The following is a 20,912-nucleotide window of genomic DNA, read 5'->3' on the forward strand; positions in this document are numbered from 1 at the left end:
TGATTTGGAGAGTATGCTTCGTTAAACAAGAGCTTTTTCAGTGTATTTTTTGCTACTTACTGGGGCATCTGCTATATCTCTACTTAATGTTATATTCTTTTATTTTTCAGTATTTTCATAAAGTTGCTGGCCAGCTTTTACCTCTTGCATATAATCTGTTGAAGAGGAATCTCTTTGCAGAAATTATTGAAGATCATTTGGCAAACAGAAGTAAAGAAAACATAGACCAACTTTCAGCATGAATGAGTTGGCTTTCTTTCGGTGTATATTTTAAAGTGTTAGTATTAAACTTGTGATTTTTGTTTGTTTTTAAGGAATACAGAAAATAAATTGATGGAAATATTTACTAAGAACTTTTATAAAGCTCTTCTAGCCCTTTTCTTTCATGTGCAGATCAATGGCAGTCAGTCATCTAAATGGTGATGCCCTAATCATATCTGAAAAACCACCAAAATCCTCCTCTGACGGGTCACAGAAGTCACAGTCTACTGCCTGTGGATACCAGACCTCTCATCAGGGAGTCCTGTTTCAATACTGAACATATGGACAACTAAAAATGTACTCCTCAAACTTGAATTAATAATAGCTATAGCTTTAGCTGGATTTATGGGCGGTGGGGAGGGGATAAGGGGAAGTAAACTTGGTAAGTGCCTCACCCCAGAGGTACCAAAGCTGCATTTTAACAGTATCTCCAAGGGGATATGTATGTGGTCCGGGTACCTACTAGGTATATTCTTTAAAATAGTTCTTTTTTTTTTTTTTTAAAGATTTTATTTATTTGATAGGTCACAAGCAGGCAGAGAGGCAGGCAGAGAGAGAGGAGGAAGCAGGCTCCCTGCTGAGCAGAGAGCCCGATGCGGGGCTCGATCCCAGGACTCTGAGATCATGACCTGAGCCGAAAGCAGCGGCTTAACCCACTGAGCCACCCAGGCGCCCCTAAAATAGTTCTTTGACTCAGAGTATTTACTAATCTATGTAATACAGAATATTGACATACAGTATAGCATTCTAACCAGTATACTATTAATTTAGATTTTAAAGTTTACTACTGTAAATTATATCATTGGATTTCTAGTACAGATCTGTGATTACAGCTATGTTTTACCAGATTCATACCCTCCTCAAGCCTGACAAAATGTCCTTCACCTTAAAAATAGGAGCACAAACCATGAAATATAAAATAGCCAACTCTGCGGATTGACCTGAAGCTTTTCCCCCTTTGTAAGAAGTTCAAGGTAAAAAAAAGCCCTTAGGTCATCTTGTAAGGGTTTTTTGGCAGAAGATTGACTTGACTTAACCAAAGAACTTTTATTGAATTGTCAGTCTCCAGAGTCACTTACCCTGTCAGCTATCTCCTTAAGATAGTTTGAGATAACTTACTATTTTGACATTAAAGTAGGAGCAGTCTATGAGCAAACACTTCCAGCCAGGATTTTTAATACGAGCAGCTTGTCTCATCTCCCCAGTTAAGCTGCAAATTTTTAAGGAACACGTATTTTATCAGTATATGTCCCTCTCAGTAACCTAAACCTTTGAGAATGTATTTATTTTTTCAACAAAATGACCCTATTCCATGCTGCTCACTAAGTGCCAGATAAAATCGCACTTGCAAGATTTGGGAAACCACTGAGATGCCCTTAGGGTAAGAATTGTTGACTTCTCAGACAACAGAATGTCTTCTGAAGTTAAAAATCCCCTCTGCTACTACAGCCTCTACCTACTATCTGTTTTCCTTCCCATGGTCCAGGCTGCCTTTGGAGGACATTAAGATGCTTTCTTCAAGAGAGATGTTTTATATAATAGTGCAGCCAAACTAAACTGAAAACACCCTTGTACCTTCCCTTTCGTTACCAGAACTTTCATAGTTCTGATGTGAGGTCTTGAGTGGTTTTAAGGAACTGCCACATTTGAGTGCATAAGCAGCTGCAGGTCCCAGCCCCATCTGAATGAAGCTGTAAGATGACAGGAACATTAGCTCATACATACTTTGATTAGAAAAGCTGACCAAATCATATTGGGTCTTAACTAATTGAACATTTTAGAAGCTCCTGAGCTTTTTTCCTCAGACTTCCTTAGTTTCTAAGGTACTTAATACTGGGGGCAGTATTCAGAAATAGTTAACATAGATCTTTTAAATGCTGACTATTCAAATAAGTTGAGCTATCTTATACGAAACCAATCTGCTTGGCTAGAAATGTTAGCCATTTAATTCTGCCATTCCTTGATTCAATAATTTCAAATATAGTTTGTAGCTTTTTAAAAAAATACGCCTTCTTGTGATCAGTAATCTGGATTGTAATAGGATTTCTTACCAAGGAGCAAAGTGAAGTGAAGGGGGACAAAAAAAGACCAGCTTTTCATCCACCCTTATACAAACCTAAGATTAATGTATATTTTCAAAAAGCTAGGCATCATGTAACAGCCAAGACTGAACTGGATACCAATGCCAATATGGCTCTTATAATCTTGATACTGTAGTTGTGGATTTCCAGTCTCAAACTCCCAATTTGTGTCAGAGGGCTGCAAACAGGTTTCAGGAGGTACTGACCTTCCAACTACTGAAATTTTTCATTAAAGAGGAAGATCCTTAGGTAATACCAAACCTCTTTTTTCCCCTCACTGAAGCACAGTCTGCTGAAAACCAGTTTGCTGAATATTTTTATCTACCTGGAATGTGGCCATCCAATGGCTCTAGTCACTTCCACACGCCGCCTATCTACTTCTGTTCACAGAACACATTCTAGGGGCCTACACTCACAAGTGAAGTACCTTAACCCAATAAGAATTTAACAGAATCACTACTCAAATTTAGCTGAGCTCATTCCTGGAGCTTGATAAGAGTTTCTGTATGACCTCTCAAACACTTACCTAGAAAGATACACCCAAGAAAAAAAATGAAAGCTATAAAACTTAATCCAAGAGAGTGCTACAAACTACTTCGCCACAATGACAGATACTATCTACACAGATGATCCTTCTGATACCTTAAACCTCACAGTTTTTTCAGTATCTAGACCAGGGTGAACAAACTAGGGCTGAGGGCCAAATCTGGCCCACTCCTCCTTGTTTTTGTAGATTAAAATTTCATGGAGGAGCAGCCACACCCATTCGTTTGCATATTATGTGTGCCTATAGCTTGGCAGAGCAGTTGCAGTAGATTGTTAGGGCCCCAAAGCCTAAAGGATTTACTATCTGGCACTCCACAGAAGAAAATTTGCTGACCCCTGATCTAGACGGTCCCCCTCATTAGCCATCAACTCCAAAGTCACACCCTAGACCCCTGTCAGCACAATAATGCAAACCTAATCTGCTTCAAGCATCCTACTGTCCAAAATATCACCACCCATCTTTTCCTCTCTTCCTCTAGTCCCCACCATAGCCTACACCAATTCACTGATCTAACAGCCCTTTTCACTATTCTTCACTCACTCGGCATTCTCGCTTCCCTCTTCACCCACCCTTCTGTTCCACTCTCCATCCTTATCATCACTCCCCCGCATCTACTCCACTGCCCCCTCTTCATTAGTTGTACTTACGTTAGAACCTTAAGCCTGATAAAAAGCTGCCTACTCCTGCTTCCGCTCAGTATCAGGTGGCTGGGGAAAAAAATAATAACCATGACACCTGGTCTTGTTTTAACCTCAGGTTGTCATACTACTGCCCATTAATCCTACTACTTCCACATATTTCCTCAAACACGCAACAATACCTCCCAGCCCTCAGTTTATTTCACTAGTAAAAAACAAGCAAAGTAACTTCCACAAGATCTCACCCCACACTACCAACTACCCAATATTCTCTGCCTCTTCCACATTGGTATGACTTGCTTAATGTCCCACTGTGTGCCCAAGATGCCATCCCCTCTTCCCTACTCAAAGACCTCTTCCCTCTCTTCAAATCAATTTCCCCTCTCAAAAATTCCTACCAATAACAAAAGCTGTAATATCCTACATCCTAAAACAAAACACTGTCTTTCACACATCCAGTTTCCAGAAAACTCAGCAAGAGTTGAAATAGCTGCCTTTCGGGGACGCCTGGGTGACTCAGTTGCTTGAGCATCTGCCTTTGGCTTAGGTCATGATCCCAGGGCTCCCCGCTCAGCAGGAAGTCTGCTTCTCCCTCCCTCTTCCGTGCCTTCCCCACACCTGCTCATGCTCTCAAATAAATAAAATCCTAAAAAAAAAATAAAAAATTGCTGCCTTCAGTTCCTTTCATCAATCTCTGTCAAACGCACTCCAATCAGACTTTTGCCCAATCTTGCTGAACCAGCCTTGGTCAAAATTATCCATTATCTCCCACTAGGCAATTTTCAGTCCCCATTTACTTCACTGGATCAGCAACACCTGAAAAGTTGATCCTCCTCGAAACATTCACTTACCTTAGGGGACCACCTCTCTCTTAAAGGCACCAGTATTCCCCCTACCTCACTGGTGCCTCCCTCTTTGCTGGCCCCTCATCACCTCAAATCTAAGTATACATGTATGTCAACGCTCCCACCTTCTCTTACCACTTAATCCCATGGTGATCCCCTCCTGGCTCAGGATGATACCTCCCAGATGTTTCAGGTCTCTTAGGCTGGACCTTCCTCCTGAACCTGAGTCTCTGTATATTCATTGCCTAATTGACAGCCCCACTTTGAAGCCAAAAAGTCATTTCAAATTTAATGTCTAAAACCAAAATTCCTCTGTACACAACCTCAAATCTAGTCTTCCTGAAGTCATTCCCAATTCAGTCAGTGGCCATTGGAAACCTCCTTTACTCCTCTTGTACCACTCCACATTTGATCCATTAGCAAATCCAGTCTATGCAACCTCCAAAACGTCTAGAGTCCAGCCACTTGAACGACCTCCACCAGCCCCAGGCAGGTTTGAGCCTCTATCATATTTTACCTTGATTATTCCGAGAGCCTTCTAATTGCGTCTCCCTCCTTCCACCCCTTCCCCATTATAGTCTATCCCCAACAAAGCAGCCAGAGACCACATTAAATCAGATCATGTCACTTTTCTGCCCCACTGGCTTCCCATTTTATTCAAAATAAAAGTCAAACGACTATATTCCTAACTTCTTTCTTCCTCTTACACCCTACTCCCTACTCCAGCCACAGAGACCTATTTGGTATTCCTTCTGTCAGGTATATCCCCCCTCAGAATGTTTGCACATACTACTTCCTCTTCTCAGAACATTCTCCTCACAGATAACTGTATCATTCCCTTACTTTAAGATTCTGCTCAAATGTCACCTTAATGCTGAGGCCCTTTTTCATCACCCTCTATAAAAATCCCCATTACTGATTTCTCTCCATTAGAATGGGAATTTTTTCCTGACTTATGTATGCCTAGAACTGTGTGGCACACAGGAATAAGAAAAAAATCTGCTGAACTAATTTGTGATACATATCATCATCTGACATACCATGTATGTCTCTGTCCCTGCTAGAATGTAAGCTTCAGGAACACAGCACAGTGCCTATCACATAGTAAGTATTCAATAAAAGCTCAGTGAATGATCAAATGAAATGAATGATTAAAAAAAAAAATCTATTCCAAACTTTTTAGTCCAATAGCTTTACCTTTTCGGTCCAAATAGCTTTACTTTTATGAGTTTAGTATTAGACTACTGAAATCTTTTAAGAATTCAAATGTTACCACCTTCTTTTAGGCAGTTCTATTAGCAAATGTACAAAGGAATATATTTTTTAAAGATTTTACTTATTTATGTGAGAGAGAGAGAGATCACAAGTAGGCAGAGAGGCCGGCAGAGAGAAAGGAAGAAACAGGCTCTCCGCTGAGCAGAGAGCAGGGCTCAATCCCAGGACCCTGGGATCATGACCTAAGCCAAAGGCAGAGGCTTTAACCCACTGAGACATCCAGGTGCCCCTACAAAGTAATATTTTAAGAAACATGTAGGAGCACCTGGGTGGCACAGTCGGTTAAGCGTCTGCGTTTCGGCGTAGGTTGTAATCTCAGGATCCTGAGCCCCAGGTTAGACTCCACACTCAATGCAGAGTCTGCTTGAGATTCTCTCTCCCTCTCCCTCTGCCCCTCCCACTCTCTAAAATAAATAAATCTTTTTAAAAAATCATGTAAATCATTGACATGTTTTAAATTCATGCCAACAGCATAATTTTTCTTTTTTGAAAGTAAACTGGTGTGAAATCTTTCTGTAAACCTGGAGGTTGCACTGACAAGCAGAGACTCTCTACTATTGCTGGTAGTGTTTATATCCTGCTGTTTGATCCAGCATCCAGTCCTTTGTCACCCCCTCGTCTGTCTTTGTAACCTGAGAGAAGCATTCTGTTTGTCACCCCTTTGAGGCTGCATGTGCCAGGCATATTGGCCTACACTGCATAGAGCAGCAGCAGAAGTGGGAGGATATTACAGATATAATTAAAGGCCAAACCACACATTGTCATACAGATTTTAATAGATTTTCTGATTAACTCATCACAGTAATCATTTTTACTGTAATGATATGCAGCTTTACTACACTAGTATAAATAAAAACAGATAAATACAGCTCTAGGCAACATCACAGATTAACAAACTAAGCATTCTTCATGAACCAAAACTGAAAACAATGATTAATAAGAGATGCTGACACCCTTGCCCATTCTCATCATACCTTCTCAAAAAGGGTACTCCAATAAGGCGCTCCACTTATTATATTCATCAATTAGTTTGCCAATTAGCCAGGCACATATATTTCATGGTCTCCACTATTTCATCATTTGGTTGAAAAGCAGACACACCTCAACATATTAAAAAGAAAAGTGGAACAGGTAGTATTACTGAAGAAAACCACTAAATGCATTAGAAATACATCACTCTTCCTGTATTTTAGCAGTAAGACACATCAAGGGATAGAAACATACCAGGAAGAAAATTAATATCTACCTTGAATATCCACCCTGAAATGTCAGTCTGTGAAGCAGGATGAGCAATGGAACAAGGACATGAAATCAAAAAGGAAATATGGAAAATTAAATCCATGTGACGTTTAATGTTACAAAGCTATCTGCAAAGAAGCTGGTTTCTCCTTTGAAGACTCAAGACAAACAAGCCATTCAGTAGCCAATGCTGAGGAGTTCACACTGCAGAGACACTCAGGACAAGATGAAGATAAGATATATAGAAGTATCATTTAGAAAAGATTTCACTCCAGATGGCCAAATGAACTTTGAAGGGGTAATTAAGAAAGCTTGAAGTCTGCCAAAGGGGTGGGGGAAGTAAACTCGGACAAAATACTGATTTTACGCAGATAGCAAAATGAGAAATGTTTCACAAAATTCCTAAAATGTTGTTCAACTTTCAACTGTCATTCTAATATGGCTTCATGATCTAATAAAGCTTCAAGATCTTACAGATATATTATTTTTAAGATCTAGGAAGTGAAGAATCACTTCCAAAATGTAAAAACGGCTCATTGCCAGTTACGTTTCAGAAAATGTCTGTCTGCAACACTCATTTATTACCAAATTGGTCATTCATTCATTACCAAGAATGCATAAGCCCAGATTATTTAGGCCAGTCCTTCAAGTAAACTGCTTTTGCTGATAGTGAATTAAGACCATGATTAAGACAGACATTTCCAAAAACAAAAATTCCAAACACACCCCAGTACATTTTCAACTCATCCTGCAAAAATGTGCTCTGTGGATACTCAAAACATTAACTGAACACTTCCGGATGTGATGTACTCCAAGATTAAAGGTTATGTTCAGATTAAAATTTTAACTGCTACCTTTGCAACTGATGTTCTCAGTTGTTTGATTTTTTTAAGTTAACATTATTTAACTTTTGGTTTTAATCTGCAAAGTGATTTCTCGTGTTTTAAGTTTCTAGTTAATGAGTCAAAATGTACAGGTCAGAAGACATAATCCAGAGGATGGCAGTGAAAGATCAGAAAAAGGTTTATGTACACATTGGATCATAAACAAATAACCACAACCTCTTTTTAAACCCTTGTTCCCAGTGTAAACTTTGTTCATATCTCCATATTTTTAAGTCTGAATTAGTCTATAAAAATCACATTAAAAAGGTAAAATTATTTAAGCGCGATATTAACTGATCTGTATTTTATAAATTTTAATCCATAAAAATATAAATAAGAATGGTAAATTTTTAAGAAAAGAAATATACATTTAGTGCAAGTTATGAATTACATTTCTTCTTCAGTGTCAGCAATAAAATATCTTGAAGAAAGAAAAAAAAAATGACTGATCTAATTTCAAGAAAAAAAATTCCAGTGTTTAAACATGCAATTAATACCAGATACAGCTAAACAGAATACTTCCTTCTCTTTACTGTCAAAGCAGCAGCATTTTGTTTCCTTATGCTGAACAGTACTTGTGTATTATAGTAGTTTTAGAATAGAAAATTTGCATAAGACCAGGTCACATTATCCATAAAGTCTGAGAGGAAAAAAACAAAAAGAAAACTCTTTATCCTTACAAGTCACGTTCAGTGTTGTTGATTCTGAACCACAATGCACACAAGCTGAGAGATTCTATTCACGGTTCATTCAAGATTTTACCTGTTCGATTTGCCTTTGTTGTGGTGCATGTGACTGCTCCAAGCATTTGGTGATGGTACAAACTACATGGTTAATGGCACAAGAAACACTCCCTTCTTGTGATGAAACTTCAATAAAATCACAGTACATCTCAATATGAGAAAGGACTGTTTCAAAAGGGCACACCAATTTAAAGAGGCTTTGTCACAGCTCAAGAGAGAAAGAAAAAAGAGAGAGGGAGAGAGAGAAAGGAAAGCTCTTCTGGAATGTAGAAAGATAATGCTTTAACTATATAATTCATGAATTAAACAGAACAGTTTTGATACAAAAGGGCAAGACCTTGCAGTCTTATCGATGGCTCAATTCAAAGTAATCCCTCCAGAAACAGGGATGCGAATGTGTCTGTGCGACATCAGAGTAACAGGCCAGGTGCTCCGGGTGCTCCAAGGCTGCGGTGCCCCCTCCGCCAACGATCCAGCCCGCGGTCCAGGGCACATCCTCAGCTGAATGCATCCAGTGCACAACAGGAGATGATTTGCTGCTCTTGGTTAGACGGGGGAAATATCTCACTCACTTCCTTGTCGCTCCTTTCCCTCCCCAAACAAATCCTCCATTCCACCAGCAGTGTTTGCAAACCGTGTGGCAAAAGCCCGGCTTTTAGAATTCTTTTTTCTTTCTTTTTTTAAAGGACAAAAAAAAAGTAGACGACTCCCTCAGGTTAAAGAGTTGTGCTATTCAACAAATGAACTTCCTCTTCTGTTTCCTCTCTCTCTTCATCTATAGAATTCAGTTGAACATTATTGAAGCGGGGTCTTGGTTTGCCGTCTGGGCCATATGACGGAGGATATCTTTTTTTGTTATAATGCCAAGGAGGCGCCTGAAAGCAATAAACAGAAGACTGCTATTAAAATAAAAGGGAAAAGAAAAGAAAAGCTAACTCTATAGCTAAACCCTTTTTGTTGACAGGAAGAGAGCAAAGCAAGCACCGTGATTTTATATTTTCAAAAAGTATTTTACTGGTAAAGATAATTCAATTATCCAGCAACCATCCTTTGATATGAAAGTATCATGGTCACTAACAGTACAATGTCCTTTCCACCAAGACTCTGAGGACTGCATGCCTCATTGAAATAGAGGTACTTTGATTCATGTATGCCAACAAAAAAAGTAAAAAAAAAAAAAAAATGGGAGGATGTGTGAACAAGAAATGATACTGATCCCATTTGAGAAGGAAAATTCATTGCCATGACGCTAAGAAAGCAGTAATATGTCGGATGACCAAATCTCCTCAATATTCCATTTTTTTAAAACCAAACGTAACCAACTTCAAAAAAATAACTTAAGGATTGCCCAGTTGTATGCAGAATCTTCATGAAAGCACATACAATTGAGATAAAATAGTCAACAAAGAACTCCAATCCCAAACTTCAGAGCCCCAAGAATAAATCTAGAAAACAACCCAAGTTTCTGGTACACTCATCAATGTTTTCCTCTTTTGATTTTGGCCGGAAAAGTTAAATACGGTGCTTTTATGAAAGTCTTGGTTGTTAATGCTTACAGTAAAAGAGAGGTGAAAAATCAAGAAGCAATCCTAAAAGATTATTATAGGTGAAGCAGAAAGCAGAATGAATGAGTAGCTACTTATTCTGGTTAGTAGTTTTTTAAAAAAGGATGCATGAAACACTTGTGAAATATTAGCATACAACAGGAATACATAATCAGTTGTGTACTTAAGCAAACTGGGACAGGTTTTATATAGGTATGACAATTGCAGGGCAAAATAATTTCAGGCATTAATTGCTAAAGCCAGACAATTTTTAGGTTATGAGGTAAGGTAATTCAAAATTTATCTTTAGTCATGAAACCACTAGGACATAAAGCCAGTTAAAACAAATGCATCTGACCCCAAAAGCTGCTCACAGCATTCTGGAAACATCATACAAAAGGGGCACACACATAATCTAGGTACAGTTCACCAATGAAACAGCAGGACACACATTCTTGACTGTGAAGGTATGCAAGGTGTAGCAGAAAAGGAACTAATGCTATGATCACAAATATATACAACATTACGCACTAGTTAGTGTGCCCATAAAAAATATGTTGAACATTCGGCAATTCTAACATTGCTAAGCTCAGTTAAAATCATTTGTGAGCTTAGATTTACCACAAGACTACCACAAGATTAGGAAACATAAAAAAGGAGGAGGGTTTTTTGGGGGGCGGGCGTAGACATTTTTAACCAGTCAAGCACCTTCTGAGATGGGTGTATCCGCTAAGGTAGACAGACTTGTGTTTACTTTAAGAACGTCCAATAATATTTACTCATTTAACTAACAAATTGTTTACAGTTCTTAAATTGCAACCAATGATTTTGATGAGAGACATTAACTTCTGCTAACTTCCTGTGAATGGAATCTTACAAATATCTAAATTAATCTTGCAGACATAGTTTATGAGATATAAATGTAATTGGCAGCATATAGGATCTTTTTATCCAGCAGATAATCTGGGACAGACAGAACTGAACAGTTCACAAGTTTCATGCTTCCTGACTTCTAAGGTGTCTAATGAGGAGATCTGATATATCTAATCACCAAGGGTTCGACGTGCTGCTTTAGTTGCTCGAGATGCTCTAATATGTTCTTCTTTGTGATGATCCCCAAGACAATCCTGAAACAGATCATGTTATGCTAATAACTGTGTGAGAAATTAAATTAAAAGAGGTTCCAATCATAATGATAAAGAATGAGAAAAAAAAAACATGAACCATAAGAATGCTTTTAATGAACTTTAGAAAACTAAAAACAAAAATGATTTGAAATCCCAGGTCCCATTTGCATAACTTCTACTGAGTTTCATAAGAGACATGATACTATTTCTAAATACTGGTAAGTTGTTTTCCTTTTTAAATTAAAAATCAAAATCATAAAAGTTTGCAATGAAAATGACTATAAAGAAAAGTGCAAAAGAAACACTATTAATACACAGCTATAAATCTCTAAAACTTAGCTTCATTTTCAGTGTTCCTTCATTAGGGGAAAGTATTTTTCTAATTTCTAAAATGTCGCGATGCTGCCACTATTATTTGGATCTACCTCAGCAGTGTAAAGGTAGAAAGAAAGCTTAGTCTCAATTGCCTCTGAGGAGACTTAAGAAATCCCATGGGTTTTACGACTACTTGGGATTAAAATGAAAGGCAATGTGCACTTAAATAAATAATGCCAACCAGTACACACATCCCCTAGTTTTTTTAGGACCTACTGAAAGCTACTCCTTAAAATAAGCTAATAAGATATATTTATGAGTAGAGGTCAAAATGACTTTTACATTATGCATTTTTTTCTAAATGATTACTTCTCACTTAACCTATCACTATTATAATATCAAGCAAAATGAGGGACATAAATTCTCACAAGGATACTTGAAAATAATCAGATTTATTAGAACAAAATCCTGGTTACTGGTTTTATAATGGAAGAATTCAACTACAATATTATAGCAACAAAAATAATGAATGTCAAAGACTTTAAAAAGCCTTAATCTTCAATTCTGGAAGTCCATCAAGAATGCCCTTCAGGGTATTGGACATTTCCTTGGTGATCTAGTTAAGTCAACTTTACTATTCAACTGCCTTTGAACATTCTGACTTCTTAAAGAATGTCACCAGGGGGCTTCACTTAAAGAGTAGTCAAGGCCTACAGATCTCGTCAGTTATAAAACAGTTATTAAGGATGATGCCTGGGTGTGGGGGTAGGAAAGCAGGGAGGGCAGGCATTGGCAAAGGTAGAAACAGGTTCTCTGCTAATGTTTTCTCATTATTTAAAATAATGTACTGATCCTTAAGAACAAGATAAATTGAAAAGCTGTCAGAGGATACGAACAAGTTCTCCCTCCAAAAAGGCTCAGAAAATGCACTTATAAAAGAAAAAATGCATACATAAACTAAGTACTTAATCACTCAATGGATGTTCTTCTCAGTGTGACAGAAACAATAAAAAAACCATCAACTCACTTTAATTTATAGTTGGGAGTCTGGAAATGTGAAAAACCTTAACAAATAATTCCAGTTTAATTCTTACTCATTCTTTTCTTTCCAATTATATATACAATGATTACTTCAGTTAGTATATTAGTAAGCTCTACCAAATCACAAGATACAAAATGAGGAGAGTTACAGATTGATTAAGAACCACGTGGCAAATTTGGAGATTTATAAAGTAATCTCTATATAACAAAGTAATGATCCTATTAAAAGGAGGAAATAATGTACTTCCTATGGAGAAAAGTGATTTGAGAAAAATAAGGCCAAGTTCAGTGCTTTATTAATTGCAGGAAATACAAAGAAAATCAATGCAAAATGTAACTTATATAAAGAATAATCTGCTGTTTCCTTGGGCGGCTAACAAGCAATGATTTAAGAGTTAACAGAGCATGACCCAACATCTTTCCAAAATATGTTCCGAAAACACCAGTCCCAAGAATTCTTCTGTCCTCTTTCCTCCATTAAAAAATAAATTAAAAACAAAAATAAAATAAAAGGCTGCATGTTCAAACAAGTTTGGAAAACTATGTTTCCTATCGGCCCTGTGACTCAAATAGTATCAACATTTTATAAGTTTTGAGACATTCCACAACAGAGAAACCTCAATTGTATTTAATCCAATACTTTCCAAACTTACATGATCACAAAACTCTTTTTGAGCAATGCCTATTAAGTTCCTGATAAAAAGATTTGGAGACACCTGGGTGGCTCAGGTTAAACATCTGACTTCTGCTCAGGTCATCATCTCAGGTTCCTGGGATCCAGCCCCGCATCAGGCTCCCTGCTCAGTGGGGAATTTGCTTCTCCCTCTCCCTCTGCTGCTCTCCCCCTGCTTCTGTGCTCTCTGACAAATTAATAAATAAAATCTTTTTTTAAAAAAAAGGACTAAAAAGATTTTGAGAAATTCTGCTAATTAAAATATAAAACATGGGAAATCTACAACTGACATCTTTAAAATTTACAGACACACTTTCTCCCTCATCTCCTCATTCTCATTTTCTCCTTGCACCTAACACTCTGGACTTGTTGTGTCTCTTCCCCCAAATAGTTATTTTCCACCTCTAAGGACCCACTATGAATTAGAAGATGCTGACAGGTATCCAGAATTTCACACTCTCCACTAAAAACTATTAGAAATGGCTTCTTTTCTAATTTCCAAGTCATTTAACTTCAAGAAAGAATAAAAACACTTTACTTCCTTACATACTTCCAAGAAAATAAAGACCCAAGAGCTACCATCACAAATGATCTCTTTTCTTTCTATATATACCAATTTATTTTCCTTGAAGGACAGAAGTAAGAAAAATTTAATAATCAAGGCAATTAAACATATTCCTTTAGAAAAAGCTACCCCCCCCACAAGCTTTCTTATAAACAGGCAGTATGAGGTAAGATTTTAATCAGCTATCCTCCTCTTCTCCCACATTTTGTTATTTTTACACTTTCTAAAAAATATTTTCCTTTCTAATATCTGTGCTGTTGAAAATCTGGAAATTTGTCAGCAAAGTGAAATACAGTAATTGACCCACACAGGTTTGTGATCAGAGGTAATCATAACTAGAGTGACATTTATATTTGTTAGCATACAGAAGGGCAAACCATGCCAGGCACAGAGAATAACTCAAAGCAAGTAAAAATTATAAAAACTCAGTTTAGCTTCTAACTGAGCCATTTATAATTAAAAGGGCCCTAAAACCCACATAACTTCATAAAAAGTTACTCCATTTAACATGTACTAAGTTTTCAAACAATGAAGTTTGGAAACTATTATTTTTCTACTTAACATTAAAAGAAAATAGGTTTTGTTTTTTTTAATTACATGTATCTCTTTACCAGTTAGTATGTGTGATATTTAATAATTCCAAACTTCCTGGCTTTCATCAAGGATTTTATACCTTTAATAATTTATTTCACATTATTTAGAGTTATTCTAATTGGTTAGCACAGTGAAAACACTAAAAACATGGATCTAATTCTCTATATTTCTATTCTTAACCCAATATGGCACAATATATTGTTCAAGAAAATGGTAGAAGTTTAAGGAATCACAAAAAAAGAAGATATATTCTATAAGTCAGTAACAGTGTAAAAACAGTAGCAAGAGATTGGGCTCTAAAACTGGAAAGACACTTGATTCTCAGATCGATGACTCAGTATCCACATGACTAGGCATGTTATTAAACCCCTCCGAGCTGCAATTATTACCTGTCAAGTAGGGATGCTAACACCTACTCTGCAAAGGTACTACAAAGTTAACTGAGAAACCTGAAGAAGGTACTCAATAAACAAATTTCCTTCCCTTTTTTTTTTTTTCTTTTTTCCTCCTTTCTTTAGACAGGGGTCATGTGTTTCATCACTCACATGTCTTGAACAAAATGTTTTTTTTTTAAAAACCCGCTGTGATTCTCCAAGTGTTTAGTATTTCAACCAGCTTCAGGCAGGGCAGGGCTAAACCATTTAATTTATGCACAATCAAGAATACCCTTTGTTTCTCATTTTCAGCCTTTCTGTCTTCAGCCTTCAGATAAAACAATGTTCTTAAGTATTTCAACAAGGAATAGCAGTATAATGGACATGAAGGGGACTAGAGAGAGAATGGGTGGGGAATCCGATCCCAGGGGCAGAGACAGAGGGGAGCAGAGGCAATGAAGCAGGAGTACAGCTGCTGAGGCATACTGTGTATCACATCTCCACTTTGTCCCTGGGACATCTGCCAAACAAAACTTTTCTATAGTCCTATCCTAGAGAAACACTGGTATTCATGTGTGAAGGACAGAAAAATAAATTAACCAATTTATACATTTTAAATATATGAGTTTTATCATAAGGAGTTTATATGAAAGATGTGTGGATGGAAAAGGTAGAAAAGGGGAAATAAAAAGCATTTGCTAAAGGAGGATTTTAGCTAACTTACAGATTTCATTTAACTATACATGGTAAAAAAAATAATGGCTGAAATAGTAAATGGCAAAAATATCTAGAAAGTTATTATTGAACTAGAACGTTAAATTCAAAGAATGAAATACGTACAAAATGGAAACATGGGGGTTTTTTTCTCTGCTCCACAGAGATCAGGTCCACTCTTCCTCTTTGCCACCTCTGAAGTGGTCCTGACAAATGCTACTCTACATTCTGGCAAAGATCTGCCAGTTGACGCCTTTTTATTCTTGGTGCCAGTCTGATCAATACTGATCCTGTATGTATAACCACACTAAAAAGACATATTTTCCCACCTGGAAGCTGACTTAAACTCTCCCCTAAGAACTGAATATGAATTCCACTAAAAAGTGTCATAAATTCTGTGAAGCAAACGGGTTTCTTTCACCAGACTTACCCATTGTGAGTTACAAGGCACTGCCTCAGGCCCAGCTTTCGGAAAATATCCACCACAATCTCCATCGGGGTGTGATCGGTCACGGTGAAAGGGCTCATGTCAAGGATGCTCCGAAGCTTCAGGGGCCGAGGGCTTTCCGCTGGAAGAGACGGGGTGTGCTGTGCAAAACACACGCGGGAACTGCCCACAATGCCTTCTTGTTTCTTCCTGGCACTTTCTGAAGAGAGAGAGAGAAGACCCAACGTTAATTTGTGTTAAGGGGAATCTGCTTACTGGAGACTTGAAAAAATAAACAAATGTATCCCATGACTTCTGGTCCCTTCATTTTTTTCCTACCTTCTTAACCAAGAAAGGAATCCAGTGAAAACTGATACAGTAATTTCTTATATTGGACAGGATTAGAATACACCAAGAACAGGGGCGCCTGGGTAGCTCAGTGGTTAAGCCTCTCCTTCAGCTTGGGCCTTGATCTCAGGGTCCTGGGATCGAGCCCCACATCGGGCTCTCTGCTCGTCAGGGAGCCTGCTTCCCCCTCCCCCCCCCGCCCCGTCTGACTCTGCCTACTTGTGACCTCTGTCAAATAAATAAATAAAATCTTAAAAAAAAAAAAAAAAAAGAATACACCAAGAGCAAATCATCTTCATGTAAGTAAAATATTTATGATCTACCAATTTTCTTTTCTGGGGCTGAAGCTATTTCCTAACTCTGAAGGACAAGGAAGCAGGTGTGAAATATGGTTTTTGAAAACCTGCACAAATTAGAGCATGGTTATAGGAATCCATCATCAAATGACAGCTGCCCAGGCTAAATGTCACTTATCCTAAAGGTGGGACTACAGACAGTTATGTTCCTGATTTGACTATGTTGTATATACTCCACCCCTGTGAATTAGCTAGTTCTTTCTCTAATGTTAAAGTTCAATTTTCTAAGTGAGTCATGAGCATTAATAGGTGGGTTGAAACTACCACTATGCACATGATGGACACAGACTTATTTTTCAAGTTTTGTCTGTAAAGTCTCTGTTAAGTTCCCCTCTCAGTGCGCTCTGCTTCAAGTGCTTCTGTTTGCTGCCAACTTCCACACTCCGACCTTTGACAGTGCTAGACAAGAAGCGGTAAAAATGCAAAAAACTGCAGAACAGAGACCACAGGAAGAGAAAGGAAACCCATGAAATGGAGAGAATACAAAAATAAATAGCTCTATGTTTGTGTTTTGAGTTTGTATGTATTCAAAACTGTGTTCACAAATCTGTTTTTCCTATATTGAACATATTTTAAACATGAATTTTGTTACAAAAATATTTAAGCCAAAATAATAAGCATCAGTCCTAGACTGAGCAGATAAACATATGCAGCTTATAAACAAACACTGCGGTTCTTTATGCTCCTCCTGACCTCTAAAGCCTTATTTAACTTGTGCTGGAACACATTCAGGTAGGAAGGCACTAAGTGAAGTTCTAATTACTACTTACTAAACCACTTCAAAAGCATGATAAAGGCATAGAAAAGAAGAAAGCCTACTGGCAAGTGATATAAGTGATTCTTTTAAGATGTTCCTTGGGGTGCCTGGGTGGCTCAGTGGGTTAAAGCCTCTGCCTTCGGCTCAGGTCATGATCCCAGGGTCCTGGGATTGAGCCCCGCATCAGGCTCTCTGCTCAGCAGGGAGCCTGCTTCCCCACCTCTCTCTCTGCCTGCCTCTCTGCCTACTTGTGATCTCTGTCAAATAAATAAAATCTTAAAAAAAAAAATGTTCCTTAAGTTTTCTTAACTCACAAAAGCATCTGGCTAATGACCTATGAATGGTGGAGTATAAATACTGTTAGCAGGACAGATGCTAAGTTAAAACCAACCCTACTCATCACACTTACTTTAAAATAAATATTATACCATCAATGAAAATATGCTGAGACTGTTTAAATAAACATTGTGATAGAAGTTTCAGATATTTTTCAGATATTCTATCATAATGATAGAAGTTTCAGAAATTTTTAGAAAAAGTTATTAACCTTATTTATTTGCTTATTGTAATCTTCCTTTGATATACAAGGGACAAGGCTAGTGAACACACAGTCTGACTTAAATCTGTCCTCTACATGAATACAGTAACTATTTTAACAGGCATCATTTATTGAGTACTTACAAAGTGGCCAGGACATCTGCTAGGATTGTTTTGCTTTGTTTGATAAAAAATAATGCCATTTATTCAAAGGCTTTTAAAGCAGAAAATATCATAATAGTTTTCATTTTCTGATACAATTCAGGCATTTTTTTTTTTTTTAAAGTATGCATGCAAAATAGAGTTACACTTCCAGGGGAATGGAAATGGTTCTTTTCTAACATAATGTTAAACATAAAATGTCTGAACGTGATCACCTTTCTCCCCCTGAAGTTTTATGTTTTATTATTCTTGTTCATGTTAATACACTCTCAAGGGCTTAACTTCTCACAACTTATCAACAAAGGAAGACACACAGGCTGTCCCCTTCATTTTGACTATATAAAACCTGATAATGACAGACTGCAAAAGCATTCCCCATGGATCTAGAAGTCTTTCATCACTTGTAGTAATCTTAGAAAGCAAAAAAATCTCTAAATCTGTAAAATGGTATCTCAACTAACCAAGCAGTTATAAAGTTTACTTTAGCTACTACAAAGAGATAAACAAAAGACAAGTCCACTTACTGGCAATGCATATTATTTTATAAACTCATTTTAAGGTTTCTAAATGTTGCTATGGAAAGGGAAACCTTTAACAAATTAGCTCTCCTCAGTACGCACACTAAAGGTTTATTCGGAACAAAAAGTCTTGAGGGGATAGGAGAAAAGTACAAATAGGGGAGCAGCCTGTCACTGTGCCATGTACCTTCTATTGTGTTCAATATGTAAATGATATTTAGGTTTTCATACACTAAGAGTCCCCCTGTAAAACTTATGGGTATTACATAAATAGAAACGAACAAGTGTACTTTTTATACCTTAAGTTGGAAAATAGAAAAGACGATTCAATTCACATTTTGTTAAATATGCTTCATTTTAAACAAATCTATAAAACATTTGGCCTCACTTTTAATCTTGACATAAAAATGCAGGAAAAATGTCTCTCCATTTGAACTAAACTTTAACATAGTTAAACTGTCATTCACTGCTGGTGCGAGTACAGGGTATAATTACTACCTGGTGTGATGAGAAAATATCTTACAACATTACAAATGCACCTACTCTCTGATCCAATAATTCCACTTCCAGTAATTTTTGTACATTTGCACATAGGCAGAATATTGAATATGTGAGATAATCAAATATAACAGGGAGCTATCTCTGTAACAGCAGAAAATTGGAAACATCTTGAATGTCCATCAGTGAGGAACTGATTTTAGAAATCATTAGGTATCCCATGGTATGCCCACTTAATGGAATATTGTGTAGCTTTAAAAGAAGAAAATGAAGAAAGTCACTGGGAAGATGTCCAAGAAAACATTGTCTAGTGAAAAAAAACAAAAAACAAAGTACACAACACCACATATTAGATAGCATGACAATTTGTTAAAAAGAAAAAAATATATATACTTACTTATAGAAGTATAGAATAGTATCTACAGAATACATAAGAAACCAGAGATGGCTGCCTGTAGAGAGTTAAACTGATAACTATGAGGTCATGGGTGAGAGACATTTGTCACTGTATAATTTTAATCTTCTTGATTTGAACTATGTGAATGTGCCATCTATAAGTAATCTAAAATTTTTAAATAATGAAATGACATACAAATGCAGAGTTTATAAATTATGGGAAAACTGTACTTTTAAAATCTGGAGTTTTTCCATCTCTGGATATGGCATACAGTTTACCTGTTTCTCAAGCATTTTTTTGTCTTTCATAAAATATTTTGTATAAACACATATAACTACATAGTTTATATGTTACACATATATACAAAACTTCATGTACAGGCCTATTTTTCTCATTCAAAAATATAAACTTTATAAAAATATATGTAGGTAAATATTTAAGGTGTGTCCTAAAAGTCTTCATATGTGGAACATTTCTGATGATATGACTGGTTATTTCACATGTCTCAAGTATACCTATTCCCCTTAAACTGACATTATCTGCTATCACAATATTCTGTTTCAAGATAGTAATAAAACTGAAAAATATATCCACAGAATCAGCAGGATTATGAGTAATTCTTAACTTTTAACACTTTCTTCTTTACAAGCCCTTGTTTTCCTTTAAATTTCTAAGTAAATTCTACAATTCTGACCTTTTTCTTTCCTTTGGCTGGCTACCACTAAAACCTAAAGAATATGAATCTACACAATGAAATTCTTCTCTGTGAGTGTGGCCACAGTAACAGCTTAGAAGCTGAAACACTTAAACACAAGAGCCAAGTCTAACCATACATATTGCCCACTCTTGGCAACTATTCTACTACCTACAGCAAAACTTGGAATGACAGGATTGCTAGTCTTTAAAAAAACTCTTCCAGAGCTGTAGGCTTTTCCTTAACTAAATAGGATATTCTCTGTAGGCACTTTTGTTTTATTTGATAGCTCTTATTTTTTTAAGATTTTTTATTTATTTGACAGAGAACACAAGTAGGCAGAGAGGCAGGCAGAGAGAGAGAGAGAAAGGGAAGCAGGCTCCCTGCTGAGCAGAGAGCCCGATGCAGGGCTCAATCCAGGATCCTGGGATCATGACCTGAGCCGAAGGCAGAGGCTTTAACCCACTGAGCCACCCAGGCGCCCCTTGATAGCTCTTATAAACAGAGCATTTCCATTCTAACTTGAGAAATACTCCCCTAAGTCTTCCCTCTTCCAACGGCACAAGAATTAAATTATTTTTCAATCCTTTTGCAAATGGCTATAGAGATAAGTTGTAGAGGATGTGATCATAGGACCAAATGCTTAACATTTTTTGCTCATGGTCCTCCACTGAAAACTCAGGAGTATGAAAACCACAGCTTGATGAAAATATTCTTTATCACCTTTGGGATTTGGGGAAGAGTGGGAAAGGAATCAG

The 20,912-nt window shown here is 37.1% G+C and overlaps 2 protein-coding genes across 7 annotated transcripts in view; one reads left to right on the forward strand and one right to left on the reverse strand.

Moving 5' to 3' along the window:
- LOC125093052 (histone PARylation factor 1) overlaps positions 1 to 570 on the forward strand; it is a 28,847-nt gene extending 28,277 nt beyond the window's left edge. The window contains exons 8-9 of one of the 2 annotated variants that reach the window (XM_047717697.1): positions 111 to 261; positions 394 to 570. In XM_047717697.1, the coding sequence (XP_047573653.1) occupies positions 111 to 242 (132 nt within the window). In that variant the 3' untranslated portion in view covers positions 243 to 261; positions 394 to 570. Of the gene's footprint in view, positions 1 to 110; positions 358 to 393 lie in introns of those variants that run through there. The other variant, XM_047717696.1, reaches the window with a different exon arrangement.
- A 5,835-nt stretch (positions 571 to 6,405) lies between these two features.
- The window catches only part of CLCN3 (chloride voltage-gated channel 3), a 102,281-nt gene continuing 87,774 nt past the window's right edge, over positions 6,406 to 20,912 (reverse strand). For 3 of the 5 annotated variants that reach the window (XM_047717698.1, XM_047717701.1, XM_047717699.1), the window contains 3 exons: positions 15,891 to 16,107; positions 11,109 to 11,184; positions 6,406 to 9,388 (listed from right to left, as the gene is read on the reverse strand). In XM_047717698.1, the coding sequence (XP_047573654.1) occupies positions 9,230 to 9,388; positions 11,109 to 11,184; positions 15,891 to 16,107 (452 nt within the window). In that variant the 3' untranslated portion in view covers positions 6,406 to 9,229. The remainder of the gene's footprint in view (positions 9,389 to 11,108; positions 11,185 to 15,890; positions 16,108 to 20,912) is intronic. The other 2 variants (XM_047717700.1, XM_047717702.1) reach the window with 1 other exon arrangement.

Source organism: Lutra lutra, chromosome 2 (genome assembly GCF_902655055.1).
Source record: "Lutra lutra chromosome 2, mLutLut1.2, whole genome shotgun sequence".
NCBI lineage: Eukaryota > Metazoa > Chordata > Mammalia > Carnivora > Mustelidae > Lutra > Lutra lutra.